The sequence below is a fragment of the Sander lucioperca genome, chromosome 13 (assembly GCF_008315115.2).
Source record: "Sander lucioperca isolate FBNREF2018 chromosome 13, SLUC_FBN_1.2, whole genome shotgun sequence".
Classification (NCBI taxonomy): domain Eukaryota; kingdom Metazoa; phylum Chordata; class Actinopteri; order Perciformes; family Percidae; genus Sander; species Sander lucioperca.
In genome coordinates this window covers 6,872,525-6,896,523 of record NC_050185.1, presented here as the reverse complement: position 1 = coordinate 6,896,523, position 23,999 = coordinate 6,872,525, and the positions used below count along the sequence as shown (strand labels likewise).

At 39.6% G+C, this 23,999-nt stretch overlaps 3 protein-coding genes across 5 annotated transcripts in view; 1 reads left to right on the top strand and 2 right to left on the bottom strand.

Moving 5' to 3' along the window:
* Positions 1 to 8,311, bottom strand: part of LOC116058126 (E3 ubiquitin-protein ligase RNF43) — a 96,546-nt gene extending 88,235 nt beyond the window's left edge. For both annotated transcript variants that reach the window (XM_031310787.2, XM_031310788.2), the window contains exon 1: positions 6,756 to 8,311. In XM_031310787.2, coding sequence (XP_031166647.1) covers positions 6,756 to 6,977 — 222 coding nt within the window. In that variant the 5' untranslated portion in view covers positions 6,978 to 8,311. The remainder of the gene's footprint in view (positions 1 to 6,755) is intronic.
* Positions 8,312 to 9,319: 1,008 nt separating this feature from the next.
* On the bottom strand, positions 9,320 to 14,052 carry hsf5 (heat shock transcription factor family member 5). 2 transcript variants are annotated; one of them, XM_035990949.1, is made up of 7 exons: positions 13,868 to 14,052; positions 12,691 to 13,182; positions 12,039 to 12,362; positions 11,676 to 11,767; positions 10,016 to 10,387; positions 9,719 to 9,833; positions 9,320 to 9,581 (listed from the first exon to the last, which is right to left on the bottom strand). In XM_035990949.1, exons 2-6 carry the CDS (start codon positions 13,172 to 13,174, stop codon positions 9,753 to 9,755), a joined length of 1,353 nt encoding a protein of 450 aa, XP_035846842.1. In that variant the 5' UTR covers positions 13,175 to 13,182; positions 13,868 to 14,052; the 3' UTR covers positions 9,320 to 9,581; positions 9,719 to 9,752. The 2 variants fall into 2 exon arrangements, with proteins under 2 accessions (XP_035846842.1, XP_035846843.1); XM_035990950.1 differs by having other exon boundaries at positions 12,198 to 12,362.
* Positions 14,053 to 15,823: 1,771 nt separating this feature from the next.
* On the top strand, positions 15,824 to 17,892 carry supt4h1 (SPT4 homolog, DSIF elongation factor subunit). The gene is made up of 5 exons (XM_031310694.2): positions 15,824 to 16,020; positions 16,439 to 16,545; positions 16,648 to 16,703; positions 17,382 to 17,435; positions 17,563 to 17,892. The coding sequence occupies exons 1-5, from the start codon at positions 15,952 to 15,954 to the stop codon at positions 17,628 to 17,630; spliced, it is 354 nt and encodes a 117-aa protein (XP_031166554.1). The 5' UTR covers positions 15,824 to 15,951; the 3' UTR covers positions 17,631 to 17,892.
* The last annotated feature ends 6,107 nt before the right edge of the window (positions 17,893 to 23,999 follow it).

The following is a 23,999-nucleotide window of genomic DNA, read 5'->3' as shown; positions in this document are numbered from 1 at the left end:
ATCTCCAACTTGAAAATGCCAACTTTTCATCGGATTGCTCCTGACTCGCCATCTCTGCTGCTTCATCGAATCTCTGTTTAGCTGTTGTGTGTGTGTGTGTGTGTGTGTGTGTGTGGGGCGCGTGCTGGCATGTGTGTAAAAACACTGGCTCTGATTGGCTACCATGAAACATGACTCTGCCTTAGCCAATCATAATCGCTTACCTCGTTATTAACCCACCTCCTCACTAGCTGTGAGCCAGGGGTGCGTTCGGATAACACAGTTTATTCAATCAATGCATAGTAACGCACCGCATTTAACGTCCAGTAACGTTAACGGCGTTGTAACGACGGGAAAAGTAATTCGTTAGATTACCCCGTTACTGAAAAAATAACGTCGTTACCTAACACCGTTCTTTTAAACGGCGTTATTCCAAACACCGATTATATATTATGCATAATAAAAAAAAAGGTTTGGCATGTTACATCTCACGTATCTAGAAGCCAAATATATTTTATTGCAAAGTTGATAACAAAACAATTCAGGAGGAAAACAGACTGTGTAAGCCGTTTTATTTCTTTTGTACTGTACGTACTGATGATTTAAATCCCTCCATGAGGAATTCTAAGTAATGACAACAAAACTGTCCCCTTTTTTGTAGCATAGTTTGACAATATATACACACAACATTCTTCCTTCACGTGGGGGAGAATACAAAACAGTTACAGTCAACTTCCCCACCAGCAGCATATTAATTCTACCACCATATGGCGCAATTGTCATCTCTTGCAACATGGTTCCCTGTAAATCTCTATAAATGTGGCCTTGATCTCCAGGGAAAAGATAGCTTGGTCTCCACGCCCGCCATGGATCAGCGGGCTTTCCTCTGTACTCCCAGTGGATCGGTTTCAACTGGAAGGTTGGAGGACAGGTGCTTCACTTGACCTGCACTGTCAGGACAAATTCAGAAAAGGTCACACAAGATACCCATCTCACTGGGAATGCAAAAATGCCAAGGTATTCTCAACTGTTTAACCCTACATGATTGAATTCCACTGACCCCTGAGAGCACCCTGGCGCTGCCTGGCCCTATGTCAGGTACAGTGCCATCAAAGGAAAATGAATGCAAGGTGTGCGTATACGTGAGTGCCTGCGTGCGTGCATGTGCTCTTTTATAGTCAGCGGTGACTCACTGCTCTCCATTGTAATGGATGCGTGGCTGTGGCTACATGATGGCACAACTTAAAAGAGCTGCACGCATTTGCTACTCCTTCAGTGCCCTGGTGGTTTCTCAGAGGGACAGACAATAAAACTGCTCAAAAAGAAGAGCGAGACAAAGCCTGTATCATTAACATTTCATTTAAGTGAGTTTATGTGTGTGCGCCACACACACACACACACACACACACACACACACACACACACACACACACACACACACACACACACACACACGTGTAGGAGGAGAATCCCTCACTTTAATGTGAGCTGGTAATGCTGTTTGTTTCAGCAATGATGTTCCCTTATTCCTCTTCCGTCCTTTTCAACTTGCCCTGTCTGTGGGCCTGTTTAAGGATATGTCCAGTAGTAATGCCTTTACCATACTGCATTGTGTGTGTTTTTACATGCTCCACATAGATGTGCTACAAATAACTTGGAATTAAACTTGTCACTCTTTTGCACAAATGTATGAGGCAGTGACTTGGATGAGTGAAACAGTGACTGAGTGTATACTGAAGTAACGGATACTTTCTCTGGTGATCTGCATGAGGAGAGCTATGAAAAGTAGAAAAGAATGTGTTGTATAACGTCCATGAATTCCAGACCTGGTCTAATGACTTAAAAAGAAGGGGGCCGGCAGGATTAAGAGATTTGCCATCTTTCCTTTTACCTGCTTCTCCCTTCTTTCCTGTGCCCTAAGACACATATCAACAGCCATCTCTTGTGGAAGAGGGTGGACAGGACAGCACTAGCCCCTGCTTCCTGTGCTGCAGGGCTGCAGCTTTGTCAGATTCCCCTGCTCAGGAGAAACCATTAGTCCAGAGCTTGTCTGATAGGTTGGACACACGTGGGGGTCTGTTCAAGGCGAGAGCCAGAGGCAACATGGAATCGTAGTCTCAGATCACTCAAGGAAGGAGACGATAGAAAAGCAATAGCAGGCAGGCTGAACTGATGACCATATGGAAATACAAAACACAAACATGCCTTGACAGCAGATCTGTGTGGGCTGGCCACATAAAAGAATATGAATAATCTCCGTATCAACATCACTGATCAGGTTTCTCATGGTCTATGCTGGCTTTAAAGTTGACATTTGTCTCTAAATTGCCTTTTTTTTTTTTCTTTTTTTTTTTAACACAAACAGCAGTTAATCTGAGAAAAGTCTGCGTTGTTTTTAACAGGCGCTGTGGGTAAGCAAGGGGAAATTGTGAGCTTATAGTGATTTCATTCATACCTTTATATAACTGCCAGTGTCGCCAAGGGGCATATGGGAGGGATGGGGATGTGATTCTACTGCTGTTTATGTTGGGGTCTCATATGGTGTCCATACCAGTGGACATGGCAGAGCTTTGCATGCCAGACATGCACGCTGTGAATGTCCACTGAGGCTTGCAGCAAAATTCAGAGCAGGCCTTTTTCCACTGCTACTCTCACTGTTACTGTGTTGTGAAAAGACATAAGAATTGGACTTCAGTGAGTGAATGTGTTTGCCAAATGTGTGGGTTTAACCCTGGAGGATGTTCCAGATTAATTAGCAAGTAAATAATTAGAGGGTTCTATCTATGCAAGAAAATATAAAAGTGAGGACAAAGCACCAAGTTTCATGTGAAAATGTAACGCTTGTCATCCACACTCATCCTATAATCAGCCACTTTACTGAAGATATTCCTTTCAACATTGCGCTTCATCTGCATCCCTGGCTGTTGCTATGCATATCAAATCTTCCAAAAAACTTCACGGATTTGGAGTCAAATCAGTTTTTTTAGATAGATCCCTTTCTGATGATTTTCAAATTTCTTTTAAGTTGTATTGAATTTTCATCTCATCAAGAGTTCTCACACAGCAAGGAGTTTAGAGGCTTTATATGAAACAAAGAATTTGATATATATTTATGTTATGCCACTATGCACAGCAGCACTTCCAACAACATGTAAAGCAGTGAGGAGCCCCGAGGAGCCCTGCACAGGCTGTTATCTCATCCAGGGAGATAGGAAGTATGGACAGGAAATCTAGAGGGAGGGGGAGGAGAGGGCCCATATGGGAAGTGCAGTGTAAACAGTCTCGGTTTGTTAATCATCCCGGCTCACGTTCGGGACTGGACACACTTTGATGTTCTCCCTGAGCGCCGCCTCCGCCCTCCCATCTCTCGTTCCCAAACGGCCGTGCTGAGGGCCAGCCAGGGAAACATGCAGATAGTGGCCTCGGACAGTCGAGGGCTCAGGGAGAGCCGAGGAGGCATTCAGTACCTTGTGGGACACCGAGAAGGGAGACGAAAGAATGTGAAGTGGTGCAGAGTTAACTTGTGTTCAGTCGATTGCCTGCCCTGTCTTAATTATAGCTGATGTATTTAAGGGAGCTCTCAAAAGGTCAATTCAACATTTCAAAGTACAAAGACTCAAAAATACAGCGTGAGGAAGAAAAAAACGTCAAGATGGCTTTAAGAGAAAATAGGTGGAGCTCTTTTGATGTCCTTTAATTGGGCACAATGCCCATTGGAGGATAAACTCCAACTCCTTCTCTCAACAGAGGACAGTTGACAATCCTCTCAAGTTCAAAGTTATCCCAGAAGCCTTTGCACTTCCCCTCTGGTCATAATGTAAGCTTCATTTTGAAAAAGGGGGAGAGAGAGTCAAAATTCCTCAGCACTTGTATTTGTCCAAATAGTGCTGGCCAGAACCCAGCCAGTGTTCCAATGAACGTGTTCATTCAGAGAACAGGGCATACTTCCAAGGAGATCACAGTTTAATAGATCAGAGCGAGATGCGTACCAAAGCAAAGTCTTATGACTTGAATAGAGGGAAACTGCGGATTTCTTCTATCCCAAGCACTCTGAGTTTGTTCCTCACATGCATTAGCAAACATAATCAAAAAGCAGGATCTGATGATTTATAAGATAAATAACTTCAGTTCTACTGTTACAAAACGATCGGCAAAAAATTGGGTTGAATACGTGCATCTGCACTGTTTAACGTAACAGCCGGTGAAGGGTCATCTTTTTCAACATTGTACGACAGATACAAAAGCCTTGCAGTTTTTAAATGACATTTCTGTTTAACTTCTAATGCTAAATGCCGATTTCCTAGATATCAACCTCTAAAATTAGACAATTCAAATAAAACAGCACGACATCCCAAGGGAGCGACATGTTGATGAAGATCAGCGTGTCAAATAATAACTTCAGCTTATGAAAATGGGTTGTCATGCTTCAGCGTGGTACAGATAAAATCTGGGGGTAGCTTCTCCTCACAGGCAGGATGCAATCTTACTAGAAGACAATTTGGCTTTGTGGTTATGATAATACATGAAGTCTGGACACCACTGAGGAGAGAGCACAATCTAAGGTAGAATAAGGACAATGACAGTATGAAGCAGAGAACCTATCAATGGAACCCCCCCACCCCCCCCACCATCATCCACTGGAAAAGAAGAACATAAAGCGGGACCATAAAGCAGCATGCAGAGGCAATGAGGACCTGTTGGAACAAGTCTAAGCTGCAACAAAGAGCATCCTTCAGCATAACACCACCTCTGTGCACTGTGGGAACAGCCTGGGAAGAGAGCCTGACAAAACTATACCTTCCTAGCCTCGGACAGAACCACAATCAATGGTCTGCTTTAGGGAAACAAGGAAACAGAAGAGTGGACAAAACCCAACTGTACAGACTTTTTAGCCAGCAGAATGCAAGAAAAAACAGGGATATTATCAGAAGAGGATGAAGCTGTCGCCCATTCTGACTACAGCAGAGATAAAAAGAATAGTTTGAATGTGGCACATGGTGCACATTTCTTCACACCGTTAAGGAAATCCGGGCAGATTTCACTTCTACAATCTTGATCAAGCTCGTCACCGATGTGCTACCTTAATATATGTACAGTATGTTGCTGACGCTCTTTGCTGAGAACTGGTGATAGGTTAATATCTTTTCGTGCATTTTTCCTCTACAGCCCGTTTGCATTTGGAACACTACAAAATACTCTGCCAGGTTTTATGGGAAGACAAATAAAGGAAGCTGGAAATTCCAGAAAGCTGGAAGTGTCTTTGATCTCACCTGCCTGGCCTGCACAGTGAAATGCATCCATAACATGTTGTCAACATCTCGCACAGACACATTAAAGCCAAATCACTTTTAACTGGAGAGGGAGACATCTTTTGGCTTTTCACAGTGCCCTAATACTGGCCTTTCTCTGTGGAGAAGTTATGTAAATCCTTATCAATTACGGCTAACTGCAGCATCTGGCTTGCCATTTACAAAACCTCCCACGCCTGGTGAGTGAGAAGAGACATGATCCTACAGTACCTCATATCTGTCCTCCCGTTTCTCTGGAGACTGTAAATAAATTGACACAGCCAAGCTTTAAGGCCCGGGAGCCTTAATCCACTCCTGAATCCTAAATATGCACACCGAATAGAGCATATACTTTACATTTGCAAGGTAACAGCATGCTTTTTTCTAAATGGTAAAAAAGAAGAAGCACTTTTGCTTAAATCATAGGTTTGCATGAGTCTAAACATGATTTGCTGTGTTGTTTAAACAGTCTTTGACCACACCTTGATATTAAAAATGTTGGAAGAGCATTAGATGCCATAAATAGTTACTGCAAAACAAAGCAGCCATCTTTGAAAACACACACATAAAAAGGCTGGCAACCTCAACCAAACCCATGTTTTTTCAGGGAGAAGTAAAAATAGATTGAAGACAAACTAACCTCAATAACACCTGTGTGTCATCACTATTGTTCAAAGAAATTAGATTTTCTGTCATAACATACTGAGTGGGAACTGTGGTATTGTGAGCAGCTCTCTGAAGGATACAGTGTACTGTAACCCATGGCCACTCTATATTATCAGTATTTTGATGGCGTATAGCAACAAGTCCAGGTGTTAACATCATTTGGTTTATCAGACGGTGGATGCTGTGTAAACTGTTTTTTTAGGTTAGAGAAACGTGGGGCCACAATAGTCATTCCACAGAAGGATTGATGCACTGAAAGACAGGACAGTGTGTGTTTTTACATTTTACTTTTTGTAATCTATGGACTTTGAATGTTGAATTGTTACTCTCCAGTTGACACTATTTAACTTTATCAATATTTTGTTCAATACTGTGAAGGGAGCACATTCAAGTTTAGTAATACTGATCTGATCTCTAAATTATTTGTCCATGTGTACAGATAGAAGACTTCTACAATAATATTATCAATGGCAGGGTCCCCTGAGACAAAATAATTATCAGAGCAACAGGCCAATGTAAATGTACTGCATATCAAGGCAAAAAGGATGCCAAGTGGTAAAGCTGTGGTCCTTCAAGACCAAATATTCCCATAGCCTGTATCTACATTGCTTAAGTCTCTTTGTGCAAGGTATTACATTCCTAATAGATTTGAGGGTGCTATTGATTTACAGAGACTCTGGGCCCCTGTGACACAGCTGAACTACAACTCTGACAACAGGTGCCCACCCGCAATACTGTCCAGTGATTTCCTCTTTTTATTGGAGGTACAGTAAATAATGAGTGAGAATGGGAAGCCCCGGATGCTTTTTTATGACACCTTACCTGCATTAATTTTCCCTCCGCGTAGCCGGCACTTCCTCCCACGAACACCCCTTCCAAAGTGATGGTCTTCCCCGTCTGCTCTTGATTCAGCAGTGTCACCTTGATGACAGCTCGGAGGGCCGGCCGCTCGGACTCCAGGCCCGGCTGGCCCAGCACCACCTGCAGGGCCGCCATGAGCAGCCACGGCCAGAGCCCGGCCAGGCGCCGCTGGGGGACGGTCATGGCCTCGGCTGTAGCGGCGGTGCCCGGCCGCACATGGTGGACTTCAAAGCAGGCAAGCACCGCGGATAGACAAACGGAGAAAGTGTTTTTATGTCCCACTTCTTCTTTCCGCCTCGATGACTACTGCTAAACAGATACAATCCAAATTTTTAAAGCTGAAGGTCTGTCATCATAACTCATGTTTGAATGTCCTAAAACTTCCATTCAGCACCAGAGTTATATTGGAACTCCACACGTTATAGAAAATGCATATTAGGCTACTCAGTGCCCAGTCCCCATGGAACAATGCGCTTCCTTACAGAAAACCGATATCTTCCGAGATACAATAAGCTTGAATGAACTTTTATCCAGTGTCATTAATGTTGGTGGCGATACATTGCATGCTCAAAGACACACTGTGTAGAGTTTGAAGTGTGCATTGGTTTCCAACAGCCTGGTCTTCATGAAATACACAACAAATGTCCTCATTTGTAAAGTGTTTGCGTTATAGTTGAGCTGCTGTATCCTCTCCCAGAAGGGCAGGTCCTGGCAACAGTGTATTAATCTTCATCCGTATCCAAACTGCTATTATTTATTTATTTATTATTATTACAGTGTACATCGGTCACTGTACCTTATAAATCACATTTTGCGACCAAACACAAGTTGACAAACAGCGTCAGAAGATAGCACATCCTGTGGGCGCAACATTTTCTGGATAAATCCACAAAAACGCAGTGGAGCGACAACTTGAACTTCAAAGGCTGGGTTGCAGGTTGCCGCCGGAAAGTTATAAGGCATGTTGACAGATAGTGCAGTGCCAAAAAGTTGGGTAATATTTTTACAACCAAAGAGTTGCGAAAAATAATCCTCAAAGTTGTTAAATAGGTTAGGATACACCGCTCTATCTAATTATTAACCCAAGCAAATAAACCGTTGCCTTAACTTCACTTACTTGGTAATTATATTGGGTCCGAAAGACTTCTCTAACAAAGCCATCAACTTATTTTCTACAGTCGGTCCTCATTTAAACCAACTCACTAAAAAAACACACACACAACACACAGGCTTTTCTCTGAGTTCAGTGCCTCCGCTGCACTGTAAGAAATTAGATACGATCCTCCCGAGAACACCGAGGGAAAATGAATTGTTTATCAAAATCATCAACGATTAGCTACAGAGTAGAAACACTACAAAAAGTACGGGTTAAGAGTGGTCCAAACTCCGTGTGATCTCCATTTAAAGTTGATAAAGTGAAGAGACACCGTGTACAGTTATGACACCGTCCCAAAAGTCTACCTCCCGGACTGTCTCTCGCTCCCCTGGGATCTCATTGACACTCTCTACCTGCTCACTGTCCTGCTGCCTTCCAGTACTGTCGGAGATTGGGATTTTATAGAAACGATGCACATGAACGACCAGATGTTTGTGGAAGGGTGGATTTTTGTCACGTGAATTTCTAAGAAGGAGAAACCGTGTAAACAAATGATGCTATTTTAGGTTGTTATTATTATTACGCTGCTATCAAAATTCAAAGTAATAGTTACAAAAAGTAGGCTATTTACTTCTATGTTAATGCGATGTGACTGTCAAATGACAGTCTTTGATAATAAGCAGTTTCTCGAATATCAATATTTATTACAGGCTTCGTTTTCAACCCCAAAACACTTGCATGTTACAGAATAAAAAAAATAAAAAAAATAGTTAAAGTAATAACGTAAAATGAGCTTCCGAGTAGCACCTGAAGGCCACATTGGAGGCTGAGGGCGGAGCAGTTCTTGCCCCAGCAGCAAATCAAAAACGAGTAAGTGGCTCTCTCTAGTGTACACAATCCTACAGAACCAGCAGACACCTTTAGGACACAACTGCTGTGTCAACAAGAACCATCAAGCTGAATTATTAGACATATATTTAACTTTAATATAATACTTTTACACACTTGCAATTAAAAAAAAACACTTCAGTGACACGTTCAAAAAAAACCTGCACCTTTTAAGTGATGCAGTGGAAAAATAAAAAGGTGGGGAAATGCAACCACCTTGGTCACCATCATAAAGTAATCAATATCAACAATCAGTAGTATTATATTTTCATACATTTATTCAATATTTTCTCCCCCATTACAGCAGTTTGTTACAACTTGCTATGACAAACACTAGCAGTTATGTTATTAAAAACAGACTAAGTCAAGCATGCACATTAAATGGGGAGAGCCAGAGGTAGCCCTTACTGTAGCAAATCTGTATAAATTATACTGAAAATTACAATTCTTTAAAAACATTACAAGATGGTTACACTTTAGAAAACACTGTGTTAAAAATGTAGAGGTAAAACCTTGGTCTTAGAGTAACAAAAAATATGACTGAGTGTTACTCAAATTATTGTATTTTCCAAAGTCACTAACAATAAGGGAAATCACTGCTATTAAAATACACAAATGTACAGCCTATAACTACTTTAGCTACAAGAATGAAATAAGATTTAAAATAGAACACATCAACAATCCTTTTACACAAAACTCACTAAAATGGAGAATAAAGTCTGATAATAGTGAGAATCTGAGATCAAATCCTGAAGTGGATCAAGACTCCCTGTCACATGCCAATCAAATCAACAAGTTGAGATCTAAAACGAGAAATACAACCAACTGTCAGTAAACGTGTTGCAGTGATAACTTGCAAACATACATTCACATGTTAAATGCCTTTCCTTCCACTAGTTTTATTCTGAACGTGCTCCCTAGATGTTAAATAATGTCTTACCTAAAGATTTGGTGTACTTCCTGTCCATTTGCTGTTATCGGCCTGACTGGTCCTTCAGACTGTCGCTAACCTTGGCACCTATAACCTCAGTGTCCTTTGCATCATCAACGGTAACCTTGCCAGGACACAGAGGAAACCACAGCAAATAATGTACAGGTATTCTGCTAAGCTGTTACATGTTCTCTAATCATATATGAATATGTCTGCTGGACAGACCTCACCCAGCCATTCCTGGCAAAGTCTTTTAGAAAAAATAAAGCTAATTGCCTTCAGGGGATCTACAATGTAGAGACTTACCTCGGATATGGCATCTTCAGGCATTTGCTCAGGTACTGAAACCACAGATTCTTCCTGCTGTTCGCATTTGACTAGATCAGCATTGCCTGACACAGCCATTATAACGGGTCCATACAAAGGGTTAGCTATCATGGTGCTGGCAGGTTTGTCATACATCATGGGGTTACAGGTGAACGGCACTAACACAGGGCCTGGCTTCTCCGGGGTCACGACTCTAACCAGGTTGTTATTGGGCGGAGTTTGCATCACCTCATCGGCAATCTGGAAAATTGTGTCCAAGTTAATGTCAAATTTTTTCACCTCCTGGTGTTCCATGTTCTTCATGTCCTGGTTGTTGTCCCCGTGACACAACATATTCACAGGATAGCTCGCCTGTAACAGTGAAATAAAAAGATCTGTTTTAGACACAGTAAATGTTCAAAATATTCCCTGCCTGGTCCGGAAACAACTCCAAACAGGACCGCGAGGCCCTGCAAAGAGTGGTTCGTTTCAGGCTGAACATACAATTAGCGCAGCCCTACCCTGCTTAAAGGATATTTACATCAGGTGCTGCGATAAAAAGGCTAAGAGAATCATTAAAGACCCAAACCACCCAGGTTACAGGCTTTTCTGTTGAGGTCGGGAAGAAGGTACTGGATACACCAGGCCAGCAGTTAAAGGCTCTGAAGAAACCTCTACCCTCAGGCCACTAAGATCCTAAATGAAGACACTGCCTAACCCCTGTGGTCCGACTGCGCCGTGGTCTGGCTGCGCTGTGGGTTTATTCTGTCTGCCGCTACGCGTCATAACACACTGGGAGCGTCTCAGAAACGGAGCGTTTTGCCTGCATATTTTGTTGTTTCAGGAATTTTTCCTGAATATTTGTTCTTCTACCATAAAAGTAAGTAGTCTACATAGTTAAATGGTTTCTGCCATCAGGGGCGTAGCACAAAATTCTGGGCCCTGTAAAAAGGCATTTTCTATGGGCCCCTCCCCGCATCCACAGCTATTCATTCTAGCATCTTTTTGGGCCCTCTTCAGTGGTGGCCTAAAGGTTAAAGAAGCGAGCTTGTGACCGGGAGGTCGTTGGTTCAATCCCCAGACTGACAGGATAAAAATCTGGGTGGGGAAAGTGAAAGAGCAGCTTGTCCCTCCCTCATTACCACCACTGAGGTGCCCTTGAGCAAGGCCCTTAACCCCAACCGCTCCAGTGGAGTTGCTCAGTGGCCAGCAGATCAGACTGTGGTTGTACCGGGCAGCTCCAGGTATGAATGTGGAACTGTGTGAATGTGATCAGAGAGGTTTCCTCTCAGTGAACCTTCCCTGAATAAATAAAGGTTAAAAAAAAGAAAAGGAAAAAAAACATGAGGGCCCTGGGTACTCAGTCCCAGTTGTTAAAATAGTGTAGTGATGTTATATACGATCGGGAGTCTTCACAGTATGTTTATTTTGAAAATTGACCGGATGCTCTAGCTGTTCCACTTCCTGCCCAGCCTGTTGAACTCCCTGCCAAAAATAGATCTGCCGCGTATTTTTAGCAGAGCAGAGCGGAGCCGCTTCTGGGACGCACTGCGTCATGGCTGGTGGAATGTCCCCCCCCCCCCCAAATCACACAAATTTGTTGTGAGTCATTGATCACATGACTGTGGATAGAAAAGTGACCACACTCCAGTTCACCTACCTGGTAATAACTGTGGGGAGAAAACGAGCCTGTCTGAATCCCACTACCTGCCATATGTGATGCCACAAGGTTCTGATGGTAGCACTGGCAAACTTCAACAAGACAAAAGATAATATTTTAGATTATAAAATGCAGGATTTGGGTTGGAGTTGAAACCTACATTTTTGCATTCCCAATTAATAAGTAATATTGATTCTACACACAGATTACTACATTTTAGTATATTACAAGTACATTGTAGCTAAAAAAAATAAAAATAAAAATGTTCTCCTCATGTACAACATCAGTAAAGTGATGTAAATAGTGTGGTTTATAACTCTTCCTCCCATACTATCCTAACAAGTGAACTGATGTCATGCTCACCTGGGGAATAGTAGCCAGGCGGATATTGTGCATTTGGAGAAGTAAAAGGGAAAGTTAGGTTTCCATGGTTTGCACGGGACAGTAAACTCTGCTGAATGTGCATGGCATTGGCGCTTGAGGCTACTCCAGCATAGTGGTGGCTTAAAGACACTTGTAAACCTTTGTCTGCAGCAAAGACAGTCGGCGAAAGAGCTGCACCATGGCCTCTTATCAGGAATCGTGGTGGGACTGGTGTTCCGCTGTGTGCTGTCGTGGGCTGAGCTTTATTGGGATAGTAAGGATGAGTGGACTCCTGATGTGTGGGGCTAAGCAGTGAAGCACTGACTACAGAAACAAGGAAAAAGCAAAGCATGACAACGACCTGTTAGACAGCCATTATTGAAATGTAAAGCACTGGATTGTGGAATTCAAATTGCAATAAGACGTTTGGTTCAGATGAAAAGTGATGAAGCATTTAGATTGATAGTGATTTCCCAAGTGGGGTTTGTGGACCCTTTTCAGTCCATTAAATGTTAGGAAATACTTTAATTTTACAGTAGTATTAACTATGTGACTACAGGGGAACTTGTGTGACCATTACAATATATTTCTGCTATCTACAGCTACTCCCTCACTGAAACACATCCATGAGAAGTCATGCAGTGACACTTGCCTCTTTTCACATTTTTATCTGTGCCATCATCACCCCCACTGTATCGCAGGTATCGACTCGGGGGCCGACTTCTCACGTTCACACCAGCTTGTATCTTAGCCTTGTTGTCGACAGTGAGTCTCCTCAGACTCGCAACAAGTTCAGGTTGGTCTCGCTGGAAGTTTGGGTTGTAAAAATGATGATATGCCGCATTGTCCCCGGTGTCTTTAACAGCTGGATCGGCTTTCCTGAAGCCATACAGATTCAGCTGACGGACAAAGCTTGAGAAGTTTGTCGTTTTGAAGGCGTCAATGTTGTCCGGGGTGGTGATGTTGCTAGGAGACAAGATCTGTCTCTCGAAGAGATTCTGATCAATGACGACCACCTGGCCGAGTTTGTCCCAGCAGATGGCGTCATTTAACGGGTTGTTCACTAAACGCCATAGTTTGGCAGGAAAATTATTAGGGTTGATGCTGTCAGGGAGGGAATTTTCACCGGCATCCATGCTTATGTCTGTAAAATAGGAAAAATAGGTAAAGTTGATGAACACAAGGCTTCAACTCATCATCTGAATATCAGGCCAACCGTTAACGTTATCAGTTCAGTAACGTTAGCTAGAGTAACGTAGCTATGGATTTGATTTCTTTGGCTACGGTTAATGTTAGTAAAAGTGGTTAATCATGGCTAAATTACTTCATCTAACGTTAACATTTGTAAAGGTGGAGTATTACCTAAGGTTAGCATTAACGTACTTTTTCGTTAATGCTAACGTGAATTTACTACTAGTTAAGTTATAGCATTATGAAGTAACTTAATTAACTTTAGCTAGATTGTAACATTAGGCTAATGTTACACATAATTGGTAGTCGATCATGTTAAAAAATAAATAAACTCAAACCCATGCTACATTACTTCTTATGTTTGCTAATGACAGAGTTAACTTGAAAAATAAAATCCTGTAACATTAGCTAGCTAGCTAGCTAAGTGACAAGACCTGAAAATGCTCACTTTTAGTGTTAGCATTTAACGTTAGCTAGCTAATTTACCTAAGCTCACTAATAAGCTAACTGCTCTGTATTTTAAGTTATTTTTTAGCACAGTAACGTTAATTAAGGTTGCATACAATTCTTTCCATATATCCTCGTATTGTTTGGGTCATGCTACACCAAGAAGAAACATCATGACAGGTGAACTGTACCTGGATCTCCAAAGATGACTCTCTTCTGTTCTCAGGACCGTTGGAAGGGTTCCCGAACCGTTGGAACTGTTGGAGTTTAAACGTTTCATCTGACAGTCTGACTGATTCTGGGGCCAGGCCAACTGTCAGGATTCAATAATATTACACAGCTAGACAGGACAACTATGACTTGCTCCTTCTAACGCAGGTTTGTGTGTCTAAACTGTCTATTACGACAAATATGTGGTGGGAAAAGTATATTAAGTCCACTACTGTGTGTGTGTGTGTGTGTGTGTGTGTGTGTGTGTGTGTGTGTGTGTGTGTGTGTGTGCGTGTGTGTGTGTGTGTATATATATATATATATATATATATATATATATATATATATATATATATATATATATATATATATATAACCTGCACGTTTAAGTCCTGCATTCAAATGTTGTTTAAGAGTATGGAGCAGCAAAATAAACTCATCAACAGTAAACGTGCTCCATTGTTCCATTCAGAGGTTTATATTATGATATACATTAAATCACTGGCTGAACTACTGCCAATCACATTTTCTAAGATAACATGTGAAAGAACATTTTTAATTTGTAAAGTAGTAACTATAGTTGTGAACCAAATGCAGTCGAGTAAAAAGTATAATGTTTCACTCTGAAATGGAATGTAGTGGAGTATAGTTTAAAGTAGCATACAATTAAAATGATAAAGTATAGCACAAGTACAAATGTACTATGCGTTTAGCTACTGTACACCACTTGCAGAAATTAGCTCCAATTCTCTTATTTGAAAAGTTTAAATAACTATACTAATAAGGCAGCAAAACCTTATGAGTATGTTGTTGATATTTAATGTAGATAGATAGATAGATAGATAGTTTTTTTTTTACGCTGGTTAATTATACACGTCAGCCTCAGAAAAAAGCACAATTGTGCAAAGGGAATGCAGCAAGCCAGAATGTGTTAACTGTACCTGTGCCAAAATGTACATGCAAATGTACACTGTACATGATTGATAATGATAAAATTGCTTAATTGTATAAAAACACAGTATTAATTCCAACATTATGCTTAAAACAAATAGGTAAATAAATAAAACAATGACAGTGATAAGTGATATAACACAGTGATATATTTATATTTATAATAATAATAATAATAATAATAATAATAATATATAAAAGACAGACAATGTAATAACAGTTTATTTAAAATGCATATAGTCAAAAACCAGAGAGGGAGAAAAACTAGATGAAATTTGAAATTCTGTGAATGTATTCTTCATTTAATGGTCATAAAGGACCATTTAATTGAACAGATTTTAGTTAAAGGTAAGAAATAGTAAGGTATATGTCTGATCCAGAGGGAAACTTTTGTACAGAAATTAGTGTGGATCAAAAAAGGGGGCCATCATGCAGCGTTTTCAACAGTAAAATCAACGGGAAGGCCATGAATATACATGATTTTAAAATATAACAGGGAGCCAGTGAGTCCAAATACTTAATAGCTACTTGGATTAAAGTTATAGGTATATGTTAAAAAGTACCCAGATGGTCTTCATTTAGAGACACAAATAAAAACCCAGCCATTATCCATCCATTTCTCTGTCCATTCATTTTCTACACTATAACACGTCTTTGTTTTTTGTGTTTGAACATCAATTATTTTAGTATAATCCATAGACTGGTAAAAATCATAGACAGTATATAGGTAAAAATAAGGTTTTTTAAACATTTTCAAAGTGTTCACTGGTCCTAATCCTTTAGGTGTGGTTGAAATGCATGCATGCATGACCAAATAAATAACAATCACTGTTTAGTATACTGATAACAAGTTCAAGGACATAGTGGAATAAATATACAATGCGTGACTTTACAAAACATTTCAAGTATAATCCCTGTAACTGAAATGATTGATTTATATGATGGAGATATAAAGCGTTTTATACAGGCGCATAATAGGGACCCCTCTGTGCTGGTCTTTTACTAGGTCCTCACAGTCAGTGACGTAATTCCCCAGCGACTGAGACATATTCAAAACATTCATCTGTTTGATATTTGGGTATTACAATCGCATTTTTTCCAGGAGCTTAACATAATGGCATTGGAAACGGTCCCCAAAGACCTTCGCCATCTGCGAGCCTGTCTTCTTTGTTCTTTAGTGAAGGTAAACTGTGAATTACGAGAAAGAAACAGGCAAGCTAGCTTCTCTGCTAACGTGTAGCCGCTTTCTGCGCTGCGTTGTTGTTGTCTCCATAGACTGTATACATTATTAGTAATAATGTATACAGTCTATGGTTGTGTCTCACACATGAACTAAAACCTTTAAAGTAATGCTTTCATGGTGACTTTTATTTACTCAATGACACAAAAAGGCACTTGGTCATAGTTTGTTCGTCTTCTAACAAGCCGTGTTTGTTTGGCTAAACTCAAAACATATCACGTTAATGCTAGCAACGTTACACGAACTGAAGTACAACAGCCAATAAGAAGTAGTCTTGGTAAGCCTGTTGGCTGTTGTTGGTTTTAGAAGTAGTTTGTATCTTACTTTACATGTAGCCTAACACGAACTCTGTCTTCTTCAGACCATTGACCAGTTTGAATACGACGGCTGTGACAACTGTGAGTCGTACCTTCAGATGAAGGGGAACCGGGAGATGGTTTATGAATGCACAAGTTCCTCGTTTGATGGGTAAATATAGATTTTTAGCATTGACGATTCAAAAACCTTCCACGTGGATTGAACCGTTTTCTTAATGTTTAGCCTACAAAATACTGCCTTGTTTGTCCACAGTGTAATATCCATGATGAGTCCCGAGGACAGCTGGGTAGCTAAATGGCAGAGGATAGGTAAGGAGGATGTTTGACCATGACAAAAAGTCCATTGATAATACTGTGTGGGTTTATCACTCAATACGATGTCAATGAGGGCCTTATTTACTTTACATGTAGTCATCTGATGTTAGTATACAAATGCTGTTGAGAACAATCTTAATTTTCCCCCTGTTCAGTGTTTAAAAAAAAAAAATAATAATATATATATATATATATATATAATATAAATTAAAGATTATTTTATATTAAATTATTATAATATAATTTTCATTTTGAGTTAGAGTATGGCTGCACGATATGAGGAATATATGCGATAATGTTGTTGAACATTGCGATAACGATATTATTTGCAATAAATAATCAGATATTTAAATGTACTCAGTTCCGTACTCAACAAAATGCTTGTTGAATGTAAAACCAATAAAAGCAAATCATTGCTTACATTTTTATTGAACAAATTGTACATTGAATTAAATGTAAAAGGAACCACTAAAAAAAGGCTGACAGTTACATCATAGTGTAGTTTTCTACTGATATTTTCGTTCAACTCACACAACAAATCTCTGAGTGTCTTTCGCAATATGTCGCAGCCTTTCGCGATTTGTATATTGCGCCAGTTGATATTGCAATGACGATTTAAAACGATAATTTGTTATTAAGTCTTTTTTTTTTTTTTTTTGCTCCATCCTACAGGCAACTTCAAGCCAGGTGTATATGCAGTGTCAGTGACAGGGAGACTACCTCCAGGTACACTTTAATCTAACTGCACTGCCTCAATATGTAGCAGGTTTAATGTTTGGCTTTTTTTTGTATGAATTCCTTCCTTATTGAGTATTACGTTTACGTAACTTTTCAACGTTCTCCTTTTCTGAAGGCGTGGTGAGAGAGTTGAAAAGCAGAGGAGTGATCTACAAATCCAGAGATACAGCAGTGAAGACATAAGCGTGGCTGCTTCCAGTTGTCTGACTAGCCACACCAGAGCGGTATCATACTGCAGCACCGACTCCAGGAAGACATAACAACAGCGGGACTCAATTTGATCATGTCTGTGATGTCTTATGGGACTGCCCTCCCAACTGTTCAGTTTTTGTTTGTTGTGATTAGAAATATTAGCATGAGTGCTTACACGGGGAGAAGTGGATATTTTTTATTTCTTTGAATAATTGAGAAAAAAAATAAAGGTCTGTTTTTATTAGAAATGTGAGTATTTGTTTTTAGCACAGTAACATGTAAACACAGTGAGATTTGCTGATTCAGGTACAAGCAGTGTGTTATTCAGTAGACAGTGAACTGCTGTGGGTTTCAGATAGTTCCCAGTGCCAAAGATGGTACAGCACAATGGATATTCCCCTAGAAAATGCCCCTAAAAACAGCTTCCTATATTCCACGAAAAAACTGCAAAAAAAACAAAGCTCATCAAGGTCCACTGTGTACATTATTCAATAACTAGTTTGCTCAATACAACAAATTGGTGTACAGAGAGATGTTTACTGAATGTTAAGACACTGAACATTGAACTCAACATAAGACACTGAGTCCTTTGTATTCACATAAAGAAAATCTTAAAAACAACACAAAGTAATCTCAACTGTTTCAAACTAATCAGAAGCTACATCCCAAAACAGGCAGCCCTGCTATACATGCATGCTATGATTTTTACTCATGTATCGTACTGCATGACAGCATGGGCACAAGCCGCTCCCACTGCAACCAAATGCATAGGTACTGTATACAACAGAGCTATAAAAATCATGGATAAAAAAATAATTTATAATTTATTTTTTTATAATTTAATGAATTTTGAGAGTTTTAGCAATTTTTCTTCCTTAAATTAATTCATAAGTGCATTAATCATTTAGCACCTAAGCCACTAAGTTCATTTGTTGAGAGACTGAGCAGCACCAGAGTCACTAGAAGTTCCACAAATCATGACTGCAAAATACCATACTGCAGGACCAGCTTAGGTCAGACAACCTTCTCTGTGAAGAGTGCTAGACTTTGGAACTCATTACCACCTGACATCAAGACTATAACTGACTTTAGAGTGTTTACCTTCAGGCTCAAAAACTGGTTAAAAACAAACCAAAAGTGTACTCATTTTTAATTATTGTAATTAGGTCAGATTTGTATTTGATATGCATGTTTTTATACTATGTTTATTATTCTATTTATTAGGACTGGAGTTGTTTATATATCATGTTTTGATTTTTTTAATTGAAATAGTTAAGTATGTAAATTTTATTTTGTATAAAAGCCCAACCAGGGACTGGAGTTGAAAATTAGCATTTGCTATAAACTTTTTATGCAGCACTTCAGTGACAAGCTTTGTTTTTGTCACTATGTTTGTTTGCATTGTCCCTGTCAAATAAATAAATGAAATGAAACAGAGAAATCCCCGTAGTGTAGCTACTGAACCAGCGACTGATTGGAAACACCACAGAGGAGGAACTAAACAGTCTTATCATTTCTGTTTTGAACAAATGCTAATAAAACATCCTTGTATTATTATTTTTTGCAGTGGTGGAAGAAGTATTCAGATCCTTAAGTAAAAGTACTAATGCCACACTGTAAAAGTACTCTTTTACAAGTTAAAGTCCTGCATTAAAAATGTTACTTAAGTAAAAGCATGTACAGAAAGTATCATCAGGAAGATGTAGGCCTACTTATAGTATCAAAAGTAAAAGTACTCAATGCAGTAAAATCCTCACATTTTAGAAACTGGCAACGATCCAAACTTTTTACTGTCAATCAACTAAGTGATTAACCAGCTTATGATTTCAGCTGGACTTATAGGTCTGTGTATTGTTGGGTAGCTCAATTTATAATAAAACATTGTACAGTAGGCTACTTGAATAAATCTGCTTTCTGTTATTTGGCTCACACGGTGGTGCTTTTCCCTGAGTTCTGGAATTAAATGCAGTGAGAAACATTACCAATAGGGGGAACCGTCAGCCATACTATTAGTGGTGTTAATCTAGCCGCATGATTCTCACCTACAGGACAGTAGTTTCTCCAGTTAAATGTTAACCTTCCCAGTGTCCGCTCCTGCTCTAGCTACTGTTTCATTGTACAATAGTCTGTAATAACATCTGAGGTTTGTAGGTTGGCGCCCTGTGATGCTGTGTGTATCACTGTTCAGTTGTACAGTAGCACTCTATTGTTGGCTTATATTACTGTTAAGGAAGATTTGTTCATTGCTAGAGGGTCTGAGCATTGTCCCATTTTACTGTAACCCGATGGATCGGGGTCATGCACACGCAGGACTCTTCTAAATCTCTGGAAGTAAGCACAGTGAGCTCTTGCTCTTGTCTTATTAGATGAGGGTTTCATTGCACGGGCACTTGGCGCTGCTATTCAGTTACTTAGGCACGGTTAGTGAGACTGCTCTTTGGAATAAACAACTGAGACTGCCATGGTTTAGGAAAGGGAAGGAGATAGGTTTTATCTCCTGGTCCTCGATCATAATGCCCATTATAAAACACACACTCCCTAAATAGTGTCAGAAAATTAAATTCATAACATTCAGTGCAAGATATGGAGCACATAAAGATGTTTGTGAAAGGAATTCAAAGAGCTGCCCTATGACTTACAGATGATCATTTTGCCACCACAAAAATGAATTCATGTTTATTCCCAGCAGGGAGTTTACATTCATTAAAATAATATAAGGTGTAAACAGCATTACACATTTTTTTTTTGTAATATGATATACAAGAAAGCTGTCCCACTTTCACGTATGCAGGATCATTTCTAACGTTACGGGTCATGGAGGGAGAGATAAGAGAAAGACTTGGAATGGCGTGCAACATATGCCATAACCTACATTTCCTTTTTTTGTTTGTTTTTACCGTAATGAACAAGGAAGTAACATCTACGTTACATAATGTTAAAATATCAGGAGAGGGGGTTTAATGCATCTATTTTTAATGATACATTACTTCTTATGTAATGTATCTCTGCAATGAAAGATACAAATCTACTGTGGCCGGGTCATATCCTGAAGAAATACACAGTGTTTTGCCTCTTCTCAATAATTATTTCATAACTGCAAGATGTGTAGGAGTGGAACGTGTCGATTTGTCATGCCTTGACACTGTAACCACGTTTGCACTAGAAGTGTATTCTAACAGCGTGCGAGGAAACTAGCTCTGATAAAGAGGTAAAGTTGTTACCCACATTGTATACGATTCTAAAATAATTACAATTATTTGTCCTTAATGGTGGTGGCCCTGAGAGACAATTTTAATAAAAACAAAACAAAAAAAACACTTAAAATGGATCGTTCATCAATTCATCATAATTTGCTGTGTTAATGTTCTCATCAAGCTAAATAGGAAGATCAGCATGCAGAAACATTGTTATGATCTCGTGTCGTAATCTTTAAAATGTCTCAGTAATGTTCACAGTTTTCCTCACTGCTGCCATATAAAGGACAAGAGGACCACAATGGACATAAGTTGACTTTTAGGTAGACATTAATGTGTGATGTATCCATTGAGCATTACCATGCTAATAATATTTTAACATTAATACAGTGCTTCCATAGTAAAGAAATACCCAACCTCATGTGTATTGACAACAAATGAAAATGTTACTCATCTCAGTTTTATCCATGTGAAGCACTTTATAAGTGCTGTGTAAATAAAGTGTATTATTCATTTTATGGACGTTGTCCTAAATGAAGGACCGATGTGAAAGTGGGGAGAGGACACATGGTTCTGTTCTGCTTTGTGGACAGTTAGCGGACAGCCTGGATGTCTTTGTGTTTGTTTGATACAGACGACATGCAGCTCAGGTAGACAAATACACTGAAGGTGTAAATGTGTGAGTGGCTGTTTGATACTCTATTCAGGATTATTTCTCCATATTTTGCCCAATGCATGCAGGAATACCCTTACTCCTGTGAGTCAGAGCAGGAAAACGTGGGTATAAAAATATTCTTGCATGTGTGCAGCCATAGACTTCATCCTACTGAAACTCATATATATATATATATATATATATATATATATATATATATATATATATATTAACATATAAAATGATTCTCGGCTCTGATACACATCATGTTGTCTGCCTGGGAGACAGACATTTTACAAGTACAAAAAAAGAAGAAGCCATATGTCTTAAATACAGAGCCCCAGTAACACTCTTCCATTTGAAAAGCAAAGGTCTACATCGCCTCTTTTATGTTAAAATATGAAATACACTTTGGTGCAGTCGGCCATTATGCTGAATAAATGTAAAACTCACATTTTCTGAAAAAATTACAAACCAAATATCACTGTTATTATTCAAATGTACAACATATTTCTCATTCTTTCCAATCCAAGCGGAACAAAGACTTTTTTCACACTGAGAATCTACCGGCAGTGGTTGGAGACAGTTTATAATCAAATGAGAAATAAACCACAAGTCCGTCTGTACGCCTCCATGTGGGCTTCTTAACTCAACGCAGAGCTGAGTGCATGTGTAGATGAGTGCAACAGCATCAGTTCACTGCTCAGCTTGACCTTAAAACAGAACAACTCCATACTAAAGTTGTTTTCCCCTGTGAGATTTGAACCTCTTTTCTCTTCAAACACACATGTGGGCAAAGTCATTTCACGAGAGCTGCGAAGTAAAAACAAAACCGAGAACTGGGCTCAGCGCTTCAAGACTTCCACAACCACACAGGAAGGCGTTATCAGGAAGGCTGTCAGCTCCGCCCATGCACTATCCTCTACATGTCGAGCGTTGTACCAGCAGCATCTGAGCGAGGCGAGAAGAAGCACGCCCTTCATGTTCACACTCACAGGGACACACAGGCCCATCTGCCACGGCCTCATTGGTGCTCACAACTATGGCTTTTGCCCTTATTTGGATATGTCAAGGCTTTAAGCCAAAGGGAAAGTATTAGATCAGAAAATGAGGTGTTGACTCAAGGTTTATAGTGCCTCGGCGGCTTGGTGATTTCTATTTAAAAAAAAATAGGGACAAAGCAAGCGGAGGTTTCTTCAACTCAGTGTTGGATTGTGCTCTGTCTGACAGGGATAATGTGGAGATAGGGAAGTATTTAACATGGGGGATGGACATTATCAACAGAAGGCCACACACACACACACACACACACAGGTGCGTGTGAGTGTTTCATCAGGCTGACAAAACTTCCTGTCTCTTGCAGACTAGAAAGCAGCTACAGGACAGAGAGCAGCGTGTCCTATTTAAAGATTTCAACTTCTTTTTTAACAAATGATGACATCTGCTTCACAGTGTTTGCAGGAGAAAAATAGGGAACACATCCAGTCCCTTAGTTTGTGACTGTTGGTTGAATTTGGTGCAAGTCAGTGGTGGAAGAAGTGCTCAGTTCCTTATGTAAAATTGCGCCATTACAAATGACAGTCCTGCATTACATACTAAAATGTCCCCTGTGACCGATATATTATGATACATGACATTATTAGATTAAGCAGCATTTTACTGTTGTAGCTGGTGGAGGTGGAGCTGATTGATGAAAATAAAGTTCTGCTACACAAATGTTTTTATTTTTGTGACTTTTTTTCCTAATATTTGCTTTTTTTGTGTGAAATGGTGGGTAAGTTGACCTCTTTGGGCCTTGAATAGTTTTATATTTGGAGTCCATCAGTTCAGTACACGGACGGATGAAACAGATGAACAAACGGACGGATGTTTTACAATCTTTACAGTAACATAACTTTTTTAGGTTATATCAGGTAGAGACAAGTTAAGAAAAAAACTCTGTAAGTGCTAATGTGGGCCTTTCATCTCATTCATGTCTGTAGTGTAGACCATAACATATATATTTATTTTAAACTTTGAAAAACTTTTTAATATTTTCAGGGATTTTCAGGCATTCATTGACTTTCAATAAAAAAATGCCCAAAACAAGTTGTAGACTATTATAATATGATATATTTCCGCTGTGTTAATGTGTATAATAGTGAAACGATAACCTTTACAACCTTGAACTCAGTAAACTTTGTAAATGTTTCATTCATTCTTGTATTTTAGGTCACTGGGAGCTTTATTCTTTGTTAAACTGACAAAATGTAGAGACAGACTCAAAGCCGAGACGGTGCTGAAAAGAAGGACGCCAATGTGTGTGAGGATAAGGACAGTTTAAAAGGTGCTAAACAAAGACCAAATAAATATGAACACATATACAGTTAATCAAAATAAGCCTGGGCTCCAGAGGGTTAAATGACACCATGTCAGAAGTTTAAAAGAGAAATGTCTCTTTGGTGGAACTGCTCATAGACATCTGAAAAGTGCAAGGAGCCCCAATTAGACACTATTTTATAAAACTAAATC